This window comes from Equus quagga, chromosome 20 (genome assembly GCF_021613505.1).
Source record: "Equus quagga isolate Etosha38 chromosome 20, UCLA_HA_Equagga_1.0, whole genome shotgun sequence".
NCBI classification, from domain to species: Eukaryota; Metazoa; Chordata; class Mammalia; order Perissodactyla; family Equidae; genus Equus; species Equus quagga.
Genome location: NC_060286.1, coordinates 306,213 through 326,690, shown reverse-complemented (window position 1 = coordinate 326,690; position 20,478 = coordinate 306,213). Strand labels below are relative to the sequence as shown.

General features: G+C 36.1%; 2 protein-coding genes across 4 annotated transcripts in view; one reads left to right on the top strand and one right to left on the bottom strand.

Annotated features, from left to right (window-relative positions):
- ERO1A (endoplasmic reticulum oxidoreductase 1 alpha) overlaps window positions 1-8,282 on the top strand; it is a 52,364-nt gene extending 44,082 nt beyond the window's left edge. For all 3 annotated transcript variants that reach the window (XM_046647251.1, XM_046647252.1, XM_046647250.1), the window contains 3 exons: window positions 3,726-3,812; window positions 3,925-4,058; window positions 5,309-8,282. In XM_046647251.1, the coding sequence (XP_046503207.1) occupies window positions 3,726-3,812; window positions 3,925-4,058; window positions 5,309-5,369 (282 nt within the window). In that variant the 3' untranslated portion in view covers window positions 5,370-8,282. The remainder of the gene's footprint in view (window positions 1-3,725; window positions 3,813-3,924; window positions 4,059-5,308) is intronic.
- Window positions 8,283-11,227: 2,945 nt separating this feature from the next.
- GPR137C (G protein-coupled receptor 137C) overlaps window positions 11,228-20,478 on the bottom strand; it is a 68,851-nt gene continuing 59,600 nt past the window's right edge. The window contains exons 4-7 of the mRNA XM_046647681.1: window positions 14,779-14,928; window positions 13,215-13,340; window positions 12,921-13,039; window positions 11,228-11,952 (exon numbers count right to left, since the gene is read on the bottom strand). Coding sequence (XP_046503637.1) covers window positions 11,775-11,952; window positions 12,921-13,039; window positions 13,215-13,340; window positions 14,779-14,928 — 573 coding nt within the window. The 3' untranslated portion in view covers window positions 11,228-11,774. The remainder of the gene's footprint in view (window positions 11,953-12,920; window positions 13,040-13,214; window positions 13,341-14,778; window positions 14,929-20,478) is intronic.

The window sequence follows — 20,478 nt, the reverse complement described above, 5'->3', positions numbered from 1 at the left end:
TTTGTGCTATGTTCAAAATAACAACAACTGAGATCTGTGTACCACTGTACGCCGTACAGATGGCTGTCACCCTGCTGATCGCGTGTAATGACTGGAGGTTATGGGTTCAGAGAAAGGGCTCTAGAGCATGAGTGGCGGTGTTTGTCTACTGCCGAGGAGAATTCTGCAGATGGTTTCAGTTAAAGGATCCTCTTTAGGGGAGAGGACACAGTGTTATTCCGTCATTCATCGTAATCACTGGGAACTAAAGGCCTTTAGAAATGCCACCATGCAGTCATGGAAGAGCAGAAGACCTGACACCCCACACAGTGGAGTTTGGTCTTAGCTTGGCCTCTTACAAGAGGTGTGACCCTGGGCAAGAAAGACCTCTTCCCGTATATTTGCCTCAGAATACTACAAATATGAAATATTACTAGGAAGATTTATTAAACACTCATGATGTGCAGATCATGATTTTTGTAATTAAAGGAAGAGACAGCTCCTACCCTCAAGGGATTTCTAGTCTATTTGAGGACTTAAGTAAGATTCTGTGACTGTTCTCAGTTACAAAGCTGTAGATAAGCAAAGGCAGGTGGACCTCAGTAGCAATGGGCTTGATCTGATTTCATCAGCATATTTGTAACAAACAATCTTCCTTTTTCTCTCGTTCTTTGTTTCTTTATGTAATGAAAAAAGCTGATTTTATGAAGCTTGCAAACAAAATACTTTTTTGCACTCAGTATTTTTGCCATTAGATGATAGTTATTTTTGACCTCCCATACCTCCTACTTAAAGCATTCTTACTAGAAATATATACCCAGAAATAGTATACTTATATAACTTCCCAAACAGCTTCCAGGAACTTGGAAGTGAGGGGGAAGATGATGTAATGAGACCTTCTCCTTCTATTTTTGCTATCTTCCTTCTTTTTAGTATGCTTGTTGGCTTATTGGAGGGTGTTTTGGCATACACACTTTTTATATTGTGCAGACTAGAATATCTCACAATGTTTTACCTTTATCAAAACTCGGAAACACTCAGCTTTGATGTCCTATGAAAGTTTAACAGATAATTTTTCTGAATTCTTTTATAAGAAGGGGTAAGAAAACAAGAAAACTTGTTAATATCAGATATTTACTTTTTAAAAAGGGTTGATTTGAATAGTCACATTTATAAGTTCATTTTAAAATCTTGTCTCCTTTATACTCTATCACTGTATGGTTAGAAATAGAAGATTTGCAGGAAAGAGAGTTCAAAGTGGAGTAGGATCTTGAAGACGCTTGAGACTTGGGTGGGAGTTGGTTTTGGTCAGTTGGTCTTGTTGAGCGTCAGTCACAGTGTTTGCCCGCGTCACGCCTCACCTCTGCCCGCTGACGAATTGAGTGTTGACCAACACACCGTGTGCATGAGCTAGGAGGCTGAGCCGTTTAGGTTTTGGTTATTTTAAGGATCGTAAAATTTTCTCATCTAAGATAACTGTGGAATACTTACACTCAGGTTTTGGACATTGTTATTTGTGGAAGTCACAAGGAATTTCTCCTCATTTAGTAAGTTTCTAGCTTATTAATTTGGTTTTCGTATAATGAATTTACATAAGCACTTGTGCTTGGTTTTTATTTGACGGTGTTATTTTGGCTCTTGTAAGCAACCATGCTAACTCTCTGTGTATGCCATATAAAAGTTTACTCAAGAGCTGCCACGGTCAAGGATGTGAATTAACACAGATTCAAATACTGAGTTTCGATAATGTCTGCAGAGGCAAGCGCAGTCTTTTAGAACAGAGGTTTCCAACCTTTACAAGTATGAGAGTCTCTTTAGTCACAAACTTTCAAGGCCTTTCCCCATGACAGTGGTATTTTTAGTATCTATTGATTGTGAAAATATAATTGCCAAAAAGCCACTCTGCATTTAATACCATTTTTTAAGTAAAAGTTGTTTCATTGATCATCACATTTATATCCATTTGGAGTTCATAGTGCGCACATGTGAGCTATTTATTCTGTCTGCACAGTGCTTGTTTACATAAGCATTTTGTGGGCCCTCATAGCAACTATGAAATCCTGCAGCGGGCACCCCCTTACAAGATGGGGACGTGTACCTCAGAGTAATTTTAGTACCCTGTTGTTATTAAAAGTGTGATTTTTTTCTTTAATTTAAGGTTGAAATACAAGTTTATAGGAAACCTCAGATCAGATCACCAAACTCTCCTTAGGGTAATATTACTGGGTAAATGTCTTTTAAAAGTAGGTTTAAAATTAGGATTACCTCTTACTGAACTCAGTCCAAAAGGTACAAAAACACAAGATATGGAATATTGCTAGCATATGGGTAATAATTAATGTTAATAATTTGGCCTTTGTATTAATAAGGATATGAGCTCTGCCATCTATTAAGGATCTTTTACATGTTACAGCTGCTTCAGTCTCCAGCTGAGTAAAGCATCTGGGGAGAGACCATCCCCGAGTGGGCCAAGTGCTGCGCTGAATAGTGCATTCCAGTCTTTGCTGATTTATTTCCATTCTTAGATCTTTGGTCCTTTTCTCTTCTAGTTGAGGCCAGAGTGTGGTTTATCGCATTAAAAAAAGGAGAAACACTGTGTGCTCCCCAAATCTAGGCCAGTTGGTGTAATGGATAGTCTGTCTGAAACATGTGTCAAACCTCATATGGAAAGTGCTGTAAACGTGGGATTCCAGGGTAAGGCCAGGCCAGAGGGAGCCACTTGCAGGATCAGTTAGTGATTTCCGCTGGAGTCAAAGAAGGATATCTTCTAGGTCTCCCTTCTTTTCTCCTCCTTCCTTAAGGACTTACACTACTTTTGGACGAGCTTGGTGCTTGTTGCCCTATTAGGAACAACAGACCTGGGGCTCACGGATATATACACATATATTAAAAGTATAAAAAGCAAAAAAGGGAACAAAAAGAAACACCAAATTCGGAATAGTTACACAGGGTGGGAAGTAGGACTTGGGAGGGATACACTGAGGGCTTCAACTGTACTTGTAAAGGATTCTTTCTAAAACTTGGTGAAGGGCACATGGATGTTCATTGTATTTTGTATATTTCTGCATGAAACTACTACTGCTGCTGCTGCTATTACTAATAAAAGAAGACCTGATTGTTTTACCTAATTAATGCCAGAAAGAAGGGCTTTAATATAACTATGATGAAACCAAAGATTTTTATTTTTCTCTCCCTCCCCCTCTCTTTTTTTGTTTGTGAGGAAGATTTGCCCTGAGCTAACATCTTTGCCAGTCTTCCTCTACCTTGTGTGTGGGATGCTGCCACAGCCTGGCTGATGAGTGGAGTAGGTCCACATCCGGGATGTGAACCCGTGAAACCCCTGGCTGCCAAAGTGGAGTGCGCAGAACCCCAACCACATGGCCGAGGGGCTGGCCCCTCTTTTTATTGAAGTTCAGCTTCCGAGTCAGGCAGGCCTGAGGTCTAAGTTTGCTGTTTACTAGATCTGGGAATTTAGGCAAGGTGCCTCACCTCTCTGAACCTTGTCTTTTTAATTCGTTAGGTGTAGATTACGGTAATGTGTACTTTTGGATTTGTGGTGGAGAAGAAATTGTCTGTATGGAGACTCTGGTGTTGGCCATGCTCAGCGAATGCCGAATTTAACTCTCTCCCCTTTTGTCGTCCTGCACGGCGCCTTGCAGTGTTTGGCACATAGAAGGCACGCAGAGAGAACTTAGTGCTTGACTGTAATACTCCATCTTAGTAAAGTTTTTTTAAATTGTTTTTAGGAGGACTTTCGTCTGCATTTTAGAAATATTTCAAGAATCATGGATTGCGTTGGTTGTTTGAAATGCCGACTGTGGGGAAAGCTTCAGGTAAGCACATCTGGCGCGATCCTACTTTTATTCTTCACACAAAGAATTTGATTATTTTTCTTTTTTTGCACAAAGAATTTTCTGATTTTCTTTTTTCTTATTTTTATAATAGACTCAGGGTTTGGGTACTGCTCTGAAGATCTTGTTTTCTGAGAAACTGATAGCAAATATGCCAGAAAGTGGGCCCAGTTATGAATTCCATCTAACCAGACAAGAAATTGTATCTTTATTTAATGCATTTGGAAGGTTAGTTTGAATGTTCTGAAATTGTTTCTGCTACCACGTAAGTCTAATGCAACATGTATACTCTCAGGTAAAATTGGGTAAGAAAGATCCTTTTTAGTGAAATTATCTCACTACAGAATTCCGTGGTCTTAGGAAGTACTTTAAGTATGGAGACACATAACGATCATCAGATGATATTCTTTATTTCCTTTGTGGACTTTGATGATCATGATTAATTTACTCATTGAATTTTAATGTTCATCTTACTGAATGTGTATATTTTTTCTAATTATTTAAAAGTAGTCTTTTGTGCTGCCCAAATAGTTTTTTGAAGGTCCTGGAAAAATCATATTGTTTAATACAGGTGTATATGTAAAATTTCCTTGTGAATTCACCATTATGTAAAAAGGTTAATAATTCTTTTAAAAATAATTAATTTTTATGAGAATGATAAACATTTTTGTAAGAATGTTGTAGAACATAGCTTGAAATGAACTTACATTATAAAATTTAAGTGTAGTTGCATTTCCTTCTCGCTTGACATATGTAAAGAATACAGAGATTTATAAAATCTAACATTTTCTAATTTTTTCTTCACTTTCAAAAAATTACAATTTGTTATTTTGGGTTTGAAATAATTGACCTTCAGAATTATTCTTTAGTACACAGAAGCTTGACAGTTCTATTTCACTGAGTATCTGCTGCTTTTTTCACAGTGGAGAGCAGCGCTAAAGTACATTGAAAATAATGAACTAACTTTACTTTTTATAAAAACTAGTGGAAGCAGTTTGGGCACGCATTTACTATTCTCACTGTAGTCTAAAAGCTTGTCTAGAAGCTTGATTCTTTGTATATTTACTAAATATGGCATAACGATTAGTTTAAGTATTCATATACTTATGCCTACTTAAAATACATATTTTAAGGCTTATATACTTTATACTTTCATACTTAAAATAACAAGCATATGAATATGCTTTGGATACTTAAAATATCTAAATATTTTAACATTTATGTACTTTATAATTCTGTATTTTAAAACTTAAAACTTATGACTGATACTGTTATGAATACTTAATAATTAATTTCTGGGCAATATTAGTTTTACCATGTCAGATTAAGAACTAAAGTACATCAAAATAGATTAAATTGATTATGCACCTTTAAATTTGTTGAAATAAATTAAGAATTTTTCTGTGCTCTAAAAATGCAAAGTGAATAACTTAAAAGTTATCTAAGATAGTTTTTGAGTGAAATTTTTTTGGTTACAGAATTTCTACAAGTGTGAAAGAATTAGAAAACTTCAGGAAGTTGTTACAAAATATTCATTAAAGAAAACCAGTGGAAATGTGCCTATTTGTGGACATTGGAGGCCAAAGAGTGGAATTCAATCAAAGGCATAATAGCAGTGACGTCTTAAACCAAACATTTTATATAAAGCTTTTATAAAAGGAGAATTATGTCGTTTTAAGTAAACAATTTTTTTTAGTTATGTTAAGTCTATGTATAATAACATTGTGAGTAAAAGTAATACTTTGGTAATGTGGTACAAATTTTAAAGTTTAATTTTGAATAAAATTAAGATTATCAAATTCATGTATGGTAAAACTAAGTAAATATTTTAAGTCTCACACTAGAATTTTGTGTAAGAAGATGTAATATAAGTAAAACTATGGCCCATGTGACAAGTGTTTAATAGGAAAATGCTAAGGAGGCTCATGACTGACCCATAATTAATAGCTTAAAGTTTTTCAATACATTTAGGGTTACCAGATTTAGTAAATAAAAATACAGAATGCCCAGCTAAATTTGAATTCCAGAGAAACAACAAATAGTTTTTTAATATAAGTATGTTGCATGCAATATTTGGGGTATACTTATACCAAAAAATTATTCCTTGTTAAAAATTCAAATTTGACCGGGAGTCCTGTGTTTTCTCTGGCAACCCTAGAATACATTGGTGTGAAACAATCTCTGTTAGATTATATTGCTACTTTGATTGACTTGTCTGGGTGTATAGAAAAGGACAATGACAACTCAGAGGCATAGGGGATTTCTAAACATTGTGAAAAGTTGAATACATTTATATATTTATTCTCATAATACTTTGCCTAATACTGTACAGAATTTTGGGGAAACTTTATTTTTATATAATTTCAGATTTACAGAGGAGTTTCCAGGATAGTGCAAAACTCTTCCACCCAGATTCACTAATCACACGTGCTTTATCTTTAATGCTCTATCTGTATATACACACACAGAGACTGTTGTTTCCTCAGTCATTTGAAAGTCAGTTACAGGCATTATGCCATTTGAACCCTAAATACTTCAGTGTGTAATACCAAATAATTAAAAAAAATCCCTGGAACTATACTACTATAAGCCTTAGAAAAAGGAATCATTTTGAGTTCCAATCTCTCAAGTTCTTTTTGAATTTTATTGCCTTATTAATGCTTGATCTGTATGGTCATAGGGCAGGTAACGTTTGTCTTTTGTACATGAAGTTTATCTCCTTTTTCTCCCTAAAATTAAACTGTAGTTTTGGGAGGTTTTCATTAGTGGAAGCTCTTCAAAGATAAAAATATTTGAAGGGGTTTAAGAATTTATATCACATGGTAATTGCTGGGAAAAAAGAAATTGTATACCTCGAAATCATGTGCTAATAAAGCAGGGCTTATTTATATAATGGTTCGGAAATGCCATTTTACACTGCTGTACGGTTTTTCTTCTCTGTGTCCCTAAGGCCTGGTGTAGTGCCAAGCACGTAATGGGTATCCAATAAATACTTATTGAATGTATGAATATGTAATCAGTATATTTTAAATGAATAATCACAGAGCTAAGTTTAACAATGTATGTCCTGCTTTCCTGTTCCCCCTCATTTGAATAGGGCAGGAAAAGAAAGATGTTAACCTGCCAATAAAGACTCACAGGACTATGAAGCGAGCACCATATGTAAATTTTAAGGACCTTTGTAGTACTCTGAAAGTACGGTAGATGGGTTCGAATGGTAATTCTGTCTGTGTAGCCTAACTCTCGTGTTATGTCCCACCCTTTTTTTATCAGCCAGTCTTTTTGAGAGAATAGTCCTATCTTCACATTGTCACCTCCCACTTGCTCCTTAACTAAAATCTGGCTTTTGGCCCTACAGTTCTTCAGTCTCTTCCTTTGAAGTCTAAAACCCCGTCTAAATCCACAGCTCAGGTCACAGCCCATTTTTTATTTGATTTCTTTCCTGCATTCAACAGTCTTCACAGCCCTTCTTTAGTCCTTCGCTCCCTTCATTTCACTTCTCCTGGATGCCTCCTTTTTAGCCTCTTTTCTTTTATGCCTTAAATGTCATTCCCAGCTTTCACTCTTGCTCTGATCACCACCACTTCCACTCTAGGGTAATTCTAGTTCAATGATTTCTAAGTTGTTATCTTTAGTCTAGATTTCTGAATCCATCTGCCTACTGCATATCTTCACCTGGTTGTCCCATGGACACCTGTGTGTCTCAAAACAATCGTTCTCCCCAAAATCTACTCTTCTGCCTTGGTACATTTCAGTCATCTGAATTCTCTAGCTCGGTCGTCTCCTGTTTCCCTGTCATCCAGCCAGTGTCTAAGCGCTACGGGTTTCATCTCCAACTCTGATACGTCACTGTCTTTCCATTTTCACTGCTCTTGCCTGGAGTACTGCACTAACCTGTCTCCTTATACCCAGCCTGTCTCTTCTCTTTTGCTCCACAATGTTACCAAGGTAGGCTTTCTAGAAGCACTCTAACAGTGTCATTCCTGCTTAACACCCTTCAGTGACTTCATGCACCTCCAGGAGAAAGCCAAACCCCTTTGCTTGGTGTTTACCCTCCCCCAGCTTTCTGATGAAACACACTCACAGTTCTTCAAATGCACCACGGTCAGGCCTCCAGCTTGGTGTGCGCCACTCTCCTTGTGTCAAGTGCCCTGGTCGTCCATCTCCTGCTAGAAAATTTCTGTGTCCTCACAGGCCCAGCGTCAGACACCACCTCTGGGAAGTCTCCCTTGCTCCTCTAACTCCCTCTGTTGTGTCACCACTGTAATTACAACCTACCTCTATTGTGTCACTTACTGTGCTGTATTATTTTTATTTTTTAAACCCTCCTTTACTAGAATGTGAGCTCCTTAAGGGCAGGAAAAGGAACTTTTTCCATTTTTGCAGCCCCATAGCATATTTTTTGGCATATGAAAACTTAACTGTTTGTTGAATAAAGTGCTTTTAAAGTGACTTTGTTAGAGGTCATTCCTTCACTCCAAATATTCTTACGGCAAGATGAGTGGACCCCCAAGGATTTGTGGACTTGGTCGATAAAGCTCCTGAAATTGTATTCAACATTTGGTGTGGATTTGGCAGTCTATGAAAGCAGTCCATTACGGACGAAAACCGTCTCCTTTCAAGGGAAAAGGCAGCAACATTGAGGAATTTCTTGAATAATCAAAGAATAGCTGCCAAGGATTATGGGCTAGATAAATTTATTCCTATTTAAGATTCTAAGGGGAAGGGGAGAGGTATTATAAATTACTTCATACAGTGATTTTTCTTACCTTAATGTTTGAATAAATGTGTACTATGTAATAGTATGTTGGTATTTTAAAGTGTATGGCATTTCATATCAGATTAGTGTATAATACTAAGGGGCATGGCATCCAGATGTCAGTAATGATAAGCTCACGAACAGCACACTGTCATTTGTAATTCCTGATGTTTTTCTCTTTTCTTTGGTAGCATTAGGATTCTTACGATAGAAACTCAATCAGTGTGGCCATTAAGAGAGATTAAGAAAACGATAATGTGCTCCACATAAAAGCACAATTTTATTTTTAACAGTACTATTTTATTACAATTTAGTGAAACAACAAATAAATACATTCATTGGCCACAGCTATACTTTTTTAAAACCAGTCTGAAACTGATTATATAGCTGAGAAACACTGCTGAACAACAAAAAAGGCAGCTATGCATAAATAAGCCACTTTAGCTATAAATTACATCTTTCATAAAACTACAACCAGCTATGACAAGTAGTAAAAGTATTAAAATTAATAGCCACCCTAATGAAACGATAAAAACAAATACTGTTAGTCACTGTAGAATTACACACTTAAGCAATGAAATTCACTGTTCTAATTAACGAACCAAAAAGGGAGGTCTGAAACCGTCGTCGTGTGCTTCAGTGCAGGATGAGCAGGCAGTTGGTAGCCCTTTGATTTTATAAACAACTCCTTTTGAGACCAAACTTAAAGTGCTCCTAGTGCTTTGGAATTTTTAAGCAAAAACTGGGCCAGAAGCTCATCTTTCTTTGTCTTTGGTGATGTCTTGTGGGAGATGTGAAGAAGGAGACAATTGAAAGAATTCAGGTACCCTTAGTCAGTGATAAGAATAAACTTACTGATCTCAAATTTGGAAGAATCAACTAATGCAGCTGAAAGAACCAAGTCATCTTATCCAAAATATTTTTAAAAAGTAATCTTTACTTGTCTGGTCCAATAGGAACATTATATCTGGAGAAGCCTTATGAGAAAATATTTCCTTTATTACTTTGACCTCTGAGGATTAACAAAGACAACACACATCTTTTCAGATAGCTCTAGATAATTAGATACCTAACCATATTAGGAAGTAAATAGTTGGCATTCTGAAAAAAAATCTAACGACTGAAATTGTAATCGAAATATACTCGGTTAAGTGCACATAATGATGTTAATAATACCAAGGTTAACTTCTGTACTGTAAATTTTAAAATAATTTGATTACGATGAGAGAACTTATTATAAGCTAACCCAGAGTAACATTTACAACTGTAAGTTTACGCTTCGGATTGAATTCAAAGTCATTTTGTGGGATAAAAAAGAAATTTCTTTGGCTGTGCATCAGCCACTCCAAAGACCAAAAGCATTAATGATTTTATATATTCCTTGGGGTTTCACCTACTGTTACACTTACGTGAGGTCACTAAATCAATCATGAAAAGTTGAAAGGTATTTTAAGAGTAGACATGAAACAACTTTCTAATCAAAGTAGAAGACAGCAAAGGACAGTTGTGTTAGTTCCAGTTCTGAAGAAATAAGTCAGCAGAAAATTGGATATAGTCAGTTGTCTTTAAGAGTGTTGTGACAACTTTCCAATGTTGCCTGTTCCCTTGGCATCTTGAGGTATTCAGCATCTACTTCTTTCCATATAGAGACTGGTAGAAAGTGAATTTTAAAATTCACTGTTGCCTTAGCTTACCATATATATTTTTTAAGATTTGGGATAGGACATCCAAGACAGTTTTAATGTAATTCTAAAAGTATTCCCATATTGTTAACCACTGGCTTTACACTTACCTAGTTAGTACCTTTATGTAAGTTTGCTCATTTAGTCTAGTGCTGGAATTAATTTAAATTAAATTTAATTTGGCTTTGCCCATATACCAGATACAAAGATGTGCAAACTAAAGGAGGAATTACATGTCTTACAAGGTATTGCACTTGAGTTCACTGCAATAGTGTATCATGATTTAATTTACCTGAGGACAATCCTGATTCAAATAGGTAAGATCAGCTATATCTTGTTTCAGCTAAATTGAATGCTTTTGAAAACGTACTCATGTTTTAATTTAGAATTGTACATTTATGAATAATTCTTAAATGCATCTGTAAACTTGTTTAGTCCCAAGAAGTTTCTACCAAAATCTCCCTATGCAAAAATCACTATTGCTTTCTTGAAGAATCATGCTTAAACAACTATATATATCTTAATCATACAAAAGAATCACTTGACCAATTCTACTCAAAGTAGCCACATAATTTTCACTGGTATACTTTCCTCTTGAAGAAATGACTGTGGCTTTCCAAACAACACTGCTGGTCATCACTGTAAGGACATCATTTGTTTAAAATGATTGAATAATTTCAGTTGGTATTTTACAATCATGCTTAAGAGAACTAACTTCAATGATTACATATTTTTTCAATTTTTAAAAAGAATGATACATTTTTTATTTTTTTTGAGGAAGATTAGCCCTGAACTAACATCTGCTGCCAATCCTCCTCTTTTTGCTGAGGAAGCCTGGCCCTGAGCTAACAACCGTGCCCATCTTCCTCTGCTTTATATGTGGGACGCCTGCCACAGCTTGGCGTGCCAAATGGTGAATAGGTCCGCACCCAGGATCCGAACCAGCGAACCCCAGGCTGCTGAAGTCGAATGTGCAAACTTAACTGCTGTGCCACCAGGCTGGCCCCAAGAACGGTACATTTTTATGCTTTAATTCTGTGCACTGTTTACACTATAAAACTTTTATTGGGTAAGAATTCCACATAGATTACACCACTGAATATACAGGCTTTGATTTTTGTAGGAAAATTGCCTCCTAATTTGGTGTACAACGTAATTTCCCAGTGTGAACACTGGAGTATGACTGAATCTGCAGTGTACTCTTTCAGAATAAAGATAAAAGTGCAAATAGGCATTTGATGTTCCAAAGTCAGGATGTTTGGAGGTCATCAAGTGCCTTGAGATCTATTCCCTCTTTTCTCCCATTCCAAACTTTCCATTTTATGATATTTTACTGTGAAGACGTCAAAAGTAACAGCTGTGTCCTCTGCTGAACACAGCCACATTTCCAGGCTTTGCTTTCAGTTGCAACGGATAATGGAATGTTCATGTAGGTGGAGTTTAAACAAGCTGAATATACACATTCATGAAAAACACCTGAAGAATCACGACTTGGTAATGCTGTCAGTTTTGTGGTGTTCCGTATATGCTCTGGTGATTGTTCATATCTAGATTATTACAAGTAAAGAGCAAAGGAGCAGTATCTGTCATGGGTCCATTCAGGTGGGGAGAGATGGCGTAACTGTTGCCACCACACCCCGTCATGGTGCCATACCAGCCCAAACCTTGCGAATTCGATAAACTGCAACAAAAAAAGGGCAAAAAAGCCATAAGATTATGATCAGGATATAATAAGTCACTTTGGAATTTTTAGTTTTCAATGCATTGTGCAATACAGTTGTATACTGAAATATGTTCTTTGCCAAATAACATAATGGCTTTGTACAAAATTTAATGACTATACCTAATGTCCTTGATTCTATGTCACATATTAAGAATGAATGAATACCACTCAGAACTAGTAGAACTTGATTATCATATGATAATACAGTACTCATTATGTATTGGGTTCTGTTCTAAGGCATGTTTGTATATAAATATATGTATAATTATGTATACAGACACACATACACTCATTTAATATTCACACAGTGCTATCAGATAGGCTCTATTATCATCCCTATTTCGCAGATGAAAAACAGGCTCAAAACCCTGAGGTCACTTAGCTTGTCCAGATGAAGCTGGGATTACAGAAGATGCTCTCAAGCTCAGAGCATGATGCAGGTGTGCACTGGTGCTTTCACTTCGCCTTGATACACAGCTAATGGTATGACTTGCAATGGTTTTGGAATAAGGAGGGGACAGAAGATTTCCTTTGGCACCTAAGCTTCCCCAGAGTTTTATCTAGAGTTTCTCTGTGGATTTTGAATAGCACTAGAGATATGGAAACATATGTAATCACTGTAATAGTATTCCTTCCCTACTCACCAACCCTGCCATCTGTGGACCAACAAGGATCCTGAAATGAAATGGTACCATTTCACACCCCAAAGGCATTTCTTAAATAAAGGTAATATATGGGCACAGTGTTAGATGATAGTTTTTTATAGTACAGGTCCCACCGTGCGTTTAACATCTACAGACTGCTCTAAGCTCCAATAAAATGATCTTATTTATTGGCATATATCACCAAATCACCTTTTTCATATTTGGGTTAAAGCTCAGATTTGTTCTTTTCAATCTATTTCAGTACTAATTCAGTATATCTACCTTCCTTCTCTTGAACTTCCCAGTCTCGGCAAGTCATCATCACTATCATATCGTCTTGGATTGTCGAAAAAGTAAGCTCTGGAACTATAACTGTGAGTATTTATCATGCCAGCAGGTGCCTGGGAACAAAGTATGAGACAGCAGATGAAGATTTACTTTCCAACTAAGAAAGGAGGCTGGGAGCCATAATGCTTTTTAGTCTTAAACTTTGCCAAAAATAGAAAATCAATATAAGTGTTCAATTATTTTTAAAAATAAGGAGAACAGGCATGAGGGGATATTATGATATCATACCAAATTCTGGTTTAATCTCTGCGCCCGGAAAAACAGTACCACTGACCATGCTGGCACATGTTCCCACAGAAAGAGGACCATACCAAATACTATGTACTCGTCTCCGCTTATGTCTTCTATTTGAGCCTGTAAATAAAGGCAGAGAATTTTTAAATCTGTTTTATGTATAAGCAATCACACTCTACAATTAACTTGCTTCAGGTAGGGTACGTTAAAACATATCAACCACAAGCATACAAAACTAATTTTCCGTATTTTTTGGTTTCTTATGTAATGATATTTATTCTTTGAAGGACATAAAGATGCTTTGATGTGAAGTAGAATAAAAAGCTATTAACTTTTTCAATGCATCAATTAATGAAAATACTTTTAATATATGGATAATATGGAGAGATCTTATTTTTAGGCTCCATAGTTGGAAGAGAGTTTTTTTTTTGATTGGCACCTGAGCTAATATCTGTTGCCAATCTTCTTTTTTTTTTCCTTCTTCTTCTCCCCAAAGCCCCCCAGTACAAAGTTGTATATTCCAGTTGTAGGTCCTTTTGATTTGCTACGTGGGACGCTGCCTCAGCATGGCTTGATGAGCGGTGCTATGTCCGCGCACAGGATGCAACCCGGCAAAACCCTGGGCTACCGAAGCGGAGAGCGCGAACTTAACCACTCGGCCACGGGGCCGGCCCCTGAAGAGAGTTTTAAAGAGACTACTGGTTCTAGTTGCTCCATAGGCAAAATAAGAGCACTTACCCTGAGTTACACCTATAAAGAAATGCAACATAGAAGTTGCTCGGCTCTGCTGGTAACTTAAAAATACACTTTAGGGCTTAAACTCCATATTGAATTTCTTTCAATTCTACTAGGTGTTGGGAGAGAGACAGTGAAGAGAATCTGCCACATGGACCCACATGTGAAAATTCCTTCTCCTTAGCTAACTGAAATTCTGATAAGATGGTATTCCAGGATGCCTAAGTTCAGTACGAAATTAATATAAATAGAGATACAGCTATGTCAAACTGCACTTTTGGGAAGGGGGTGGAGAATGCTGGGAGGTTAAATATGCACAGCTGGGGTCCTGGGCATGACTACAGCAAACACCTGGATGCCCAAGGAACTGTGAATGTCCTCCCGTTATCAAGACTGACATCTAAACTAACCAAATATTTAGGTTATACGTAGTTCTTGGGTAAGGAGAGAATTAATTTCATCCTAACAAATTAAAGACATACCCATATTCACTAGCTAATGACAGGCACTCAACTTATGTAGAGATATTTAAACACTACCCTTTAAAAAATTAGTAAAATAGGTTTGTGACCAATAAGTTTATGGCACTATTAGTATTATTTACAAAAAGAAAAGAAAATACTCCTTTGGAAGAAGTTCACTCTGAAGAATGATTTAAGTGCCACATGTAAATAAGGATTTTTAAACATAGAACTTTAAGTATGATTACTGATAGTAGCTAGAAATTCCATAAAAGTGTTTGTAAGTCAAACAAAGTGTTCTCTTAGTTAAGGCTAACTTTATTATCATATTATTAGATTGGCAATACATGGTAGGTACTCGCCTTGTCTGAAAGATTATCCCAGCCATAATTAAATGGACTTTCTAATGTATCCTGAGATACGGTGACCACCACCAAATTATAACATGCTCTTGAAGAGTAGAGAAGAATGACTACAGAGCCTACAACGACAGTCTGGCACAGAGACATACCCTAAAAGAAAGAAAAATAATCATCATGAGACTCAGCACATTTGTCATGACAAATTGTTCATTCACATAAAATATAGTCATCCTTGCAATGCACTCCTAGAAAAGAGTGAGCACCTGTTGAAATAAACTCTTGATTAGCTTCCTAGTCTTGAAATAAACTCTTGAAATAAACTCTTGATTAGTTCCTACTCTAGAACCACTTGTGTTTAAACTACTCTGTTAATATGGATAAGTTCTTTGCCAATTTGCCCAATGGCAGCTGGAGGAAGAGTTTGTTCTGCCAAGGTCACCTTACTCCCTTAAGTAATATATAAATAAACAAGTTGACAAAACAACTGAGATTTAATTGATATTAATCAGAGAGGTAGTTTAGTCATTATGAGAAAAGAATGGGAAATAGAAGCATTAGTCCATTTGATACACTTAATTTCCAACAAGACAGAAAATTAGAATAGAAATACAGCTCCTATGCTATTTGCTTCATTCTATTAGAGAGCTGATGTTAATCCTCTATTGGTGCTGTTTGTTGATGACAAAATAATGTAGGCACCTAAGTGCACTTTCAAGTGCATAGTACTTTAATCCTAGGGCTCTTACTATTTCCACAAACATAGACAGCCCTGATGACTTAGTGGTTCTCAACTGGAGTGTGTACTGGAGAGGGGTGTGGTATCACCCTTTGTAGGATTCTTAACCAGGGCCCTGTAGTTCAATACGATTGGTTTCTTTTCCAATCCTATATATCTCATACCTTAAAAACATTATTCTGAGAAGTAACATAATTGCCAAAGATAGCCCTTTCAAAAAACACCCAATATGGTGTTTTGGAAGTTTGTGTTTTGGCTGTCACAATGATTAAGGGGGATGGCGTTTAGTGCACAAGGCCCAGGGATGCTAGATAACCTGCAATTCACAGGAGAGTTCTTCACATGACAGACTTCTTTGACCTTCATAACTTTCCAGTGTCCTCCTGGACATTCACGAAGATGAAAACCTGTTTATAATGATCTAGGCCAGATGTTTTACATATAAGCAAAGTTTATGTTTGCATAGTTTAAATAGATGCCAACATTCCCAGAAACACACGTAACATGTAAATTGAGGGAAATTTGTCCTTCGTTTTGTTCAGAACTTTATCAAGAATGGTCGAATATTTCTGAAAAGCATGAAACTGACAGCAATACTCCTGTGGTACGTAAGGCACCAGTGCAACATAGCGGTAATAGTCTGCATTTGTAGCTGTCCCATTCACAGTGTCTATAGACACAAGCATCTGACTATTATATCATGCCCCAAAACTTATACATTGAAATATTTATTAATTCATTCCTTTTATTTCCTCTTTAAATTCCTTTAAATTAACTAGGGCAATTACATTGAATTTTTGAAGTTATGTGTGTAGGTTAAACAACCTATTAATTTCAGGATAGAAACAGGTTATTAATGTTTGTTATTAGAAGGGTGCACTGGGTTTGGTAGGATTGAGAACCATTATTATAACTGACGTCCTCATAAGAACAATACAGTTTAGAGATGAGAAGAAAGAGGTCTATGAGAATAAAGAGACCTAAAAGATGAAAGTTATCTTGAAAGATGTTGGGATAGTAACAGAATACCTTCTCTGAGCTAACCCACTACTAGAACAAAAAGCATGTGTGAAAATAAATAAAACCCTGGCAAGATTAAAATTTTTTAAAATCAAGGCTAAAATTTTCTACAGTGTGCATTTTAATTTTTGTGAATCCAAAAAATAAATCTTGTTAATAAAAAAGCTAATCTAAACCCAATCCAGTTCCAATTTTAAAAGTACTATATTATTAAAGAAAAGTTAGGTATCAAGAAAGGTTAGAATGCTGTAAGCATTACCATCCTTTAAAATAACCATAAGTAAGTTTAGAGTCACTGCTTTGAGAAAATGACTGCTAAAAAGACATAATATGGAGAGACTTTGCTTATGCTTGTAAATATTATAAGAACTTAAGAGCACAGAATAATAAAGAAGCAATTAATAAAATAAAATTGCATCCAAATTATATATAGAAAACAATGAAAGAAGCCCACTGACTTAGAAAAAAAGTAAGAGTCTTCCTGCAGAATATAGGATTACTAAACAAAAAGTAAGGATCCAGCAACAAGGAAAGCATTGTCAAAAAGTTAAAGAAAATCTTCCTAAAATGAATAGAGTTGTCATAAACAATTCCACTCAGGAGCAATCCTTGAGGAATGGTTCTCCCTTCCTCTATCTCTGACATCTACCTACCACTTTTTTAGAAATTCAACACTTGACAAGAAGAGTGACACCTCACTCCAGTATGCACATTATTAATACTTCAGTATGCAAATCATTAACCACAGTTCAATATTTCCTTACAGGAATTTTTAGAATGCAGAAACCTCAACTTACCATTCACTGAAGTGGTTTTTTTTTTCCTGAGGAAGATTCACCCTGAGCTAACATCTGTGCCAGTCTTCCTCTATTTTGTATGTGGGTCACCGCCACAGCATGGCTGATGAGTGGTGTAGGTCTGCGCCCAGGATCTGAACCCATGAACCTGGGCCTCTGAAATGGAGTGTGCCGAACTTAACCACTATGCCATGGCCGGCTCCCCATTCATTGAGTTTTGACAAGTGTGTACACCCAAATCTCTACCAAAATAGAGAACATTGCTATCTCTCCAGAAAGTTCCCTCACACCCTTGCCCATCAGCCAGACCCCCAGGCACAAATACTCTCCTGCTTTTGTCTTTACCACAACTTAGTTCTGCCTACTCTGGAACTTCATATAAATAGAATCATAGAGTACGAACTCTTTTGTAGGTTTCATTTCTTCAGCATAATGTTTTGAGATTCATCCATCTTGTTGGATGTTATCAGTAGTTAGGTCTTTATAACTGTTGAGGTAGATAATTAGGGTGACCAGCTCCTCCTGGTTTGCTCACGTTTCCTAGTTTTAGCACTGAAAGTCCCACATTCACATCCCCTAAAACCTCTCAGTCCCAGGCCAACCAGGGCAGTTAAGCACACTAATTCCACTGTGTCATTATATGAGCTTGTTGGTATGATAGCTTGTTTATCCACTTCTTTCAGTTGATGGACAGTTTCTATGAACACTCTTATCCAAGTCTTTTTGTAGACATATGCTTTCACTTCTTTTGGGTAAATACCTAAGAGTGGAATTGCTGGGTCATAAGTTCAGCTGTGTAAGAAACTGCCAGATCTTTTTCTAAAATGGATGTACAATCTTACACTTCCAAAAAGTATGAAAGTTCCAGTTGCTCCACATACTAGACAACATTTGGGGTTATCAGTTTTTTAAATTTTAACCAAGCTGGTAGATGTGTAGTAGTATCTCATTTTGGTTTTAATTTGCATTTCCTTGATGACTAATGATATTGTGCTTACTGGCCATTTGTATATCTTCTTTGTGAAGAATCTATTCATATCTTTGACCACTTCTAAATTGTGTTGTCTTTTTTTATTACTGAGTTGTAGGAGATCTCTGTATATGAGTCCCTTGTCAGATATATGTATTGAAAATATTTTCTTGAAGTCTGTGGCTTGCCTTTGCATTTTCTTAGTCTTGTCTTTGGATGAGAAACTTTAAATTTTAATTTAGTTATCAATTTATTCTTTTGTGATTATTTTCTATGACCTATCTTAGAAATCTTTACTTATACTCAAGTTGTAAAGATATTCTCCATGTTTACTTTTAGAAGACAGACTTTTTCATTTATGTCTGTGATCCATTTTGAATTTTTGTGTTTGTATACTATAAGATGGAGTTAGAGGTTCATTTTATTTCATATGGATATCCAGTTGTTCCAGCACCTCTAGTGAAAAAGATTCCCTTTCCCCTTTGGATTGCTTTAGTATCTTTGTCAAAAGTCAAAAGACGATATAAGTGTGGATTGATTTCTAGACTCTCTGTTCTGTTCCATTGATATGTTTGTCTATTTTATGCTGGTAGCACACTGTCTTAATTATTGTTAGCTTTTTACAAAGTTTCAAAGTCATATAGTGTAAGTTCCCTTCTTTTTCAGGGTTACTTTCCGCGCTGTTCAATACAACAGCCATTAGTCACGTGAGTATATACATTTAAATTAAATTAAATTAAAAGATCAGTTCCTCTGTCACACCAGCCAGCTTTCAAGTGCTCAAGTTACATATGGTTAGCTACCATAATGAACAGTGCAGAAATAGAACATTTTCATCTTTGCAGAAAGTTCTATTGAAAAGCACCACTTTAAGTATTTTAGGTCTTTTACATTTCCATATAAATTTCAAAGATTTTATTTTTTTCTTTTTTCTCTCTAAAGCCCCCTGGTACACAGTTGTATATTCTTAGTTGTGAGTCCTTCTAGTTGTGGCATGTGGGATGCCACCTCAGCATGGTCTGATGAGCGGTGCCATGTCTGCGCCTAGGATTCCAACTGGTGAAACCCTGGGCCACGGCAGTGGAGCGCACGAATTTAACCACTCGGCTACGGGGCCGGCCCTTCCACATAAATTTTAGAATCAACTTCTCAATTTCTATTTTTAAAAACTTCATGGTAAAATTATGATTGAGACTGCATTGAAACTATACATCAGTTTGGGGAGAATTGCCATCTTAACAATACTGCATCTTTTAATCCATGAACAATGATCTTCATTGATCTAGGTCTTATTTAATTTCTCTCAGAAATAATTTGCAGTTTTCAGTATAGAGTATTGCTTGTTTTTTGGAAAATATATTCCTAAGGATTTTGGGTTTTCTGCTATTGTAAATGGAGTTGTTTTTTTGAATCTCATTTTCTAATTGATTGCTCCTGGTATATATAAAAATACAAGATAATTTTTTTATTTTCACCTTGTATCCTGAGAACTTGCTAAATTCACTTATCAGTTCTAGTAGTTGTTTAGTAGATTCCTTAAAATATTCTACATAAACAATCACGTTATCTGCAATTTGACTGTTTTACTTCTTAATTTCCAATTTATACCTTTTGTTTCTTTTTCTTGTTTTACTGGAATATTGAATAGAAATGGTGAGAGTGGATATCCTTGCTTTGTTCCCAATCTTAGGGGTAAAAACATTCAATGCTTTAAGTATGATACTGATTGTAGGTTTTTTAAATGTCTTTTATCGTATTGAGGAACATTCCTTTTATTCCCTATTAGCTGAGATTTTGTGGTTTTTTAATCATGAAGGATGATGAAATTCGTCAAATGTTTTTTCTACATCTATTGAAACTATTATTGGGTTTTTCTCCTTCATCTCATAATGTAGTGAAATACATTGATTGATTTTCAAATGTTAAACCAATGTTACATTCCTGGGATAAACTCTTCTTGGTCATGATGTATTATCCTTTTTTTATGTTGCTTAGATTCGCTCTCTAAGGATAAGGGATACTTGTTTGTAACTTTTGTTCTGCAGTATCTTTGTCAAGTTTTATCAGAGTAATGCTGTCCTCGTAAAACATGTCAGGAAGTGTTCCTCCTTTATTTTCAAAATGGTTTGTTTAACATTGGTGTTATTTCTTCTTTAAATATTTGATAGAATTAACCA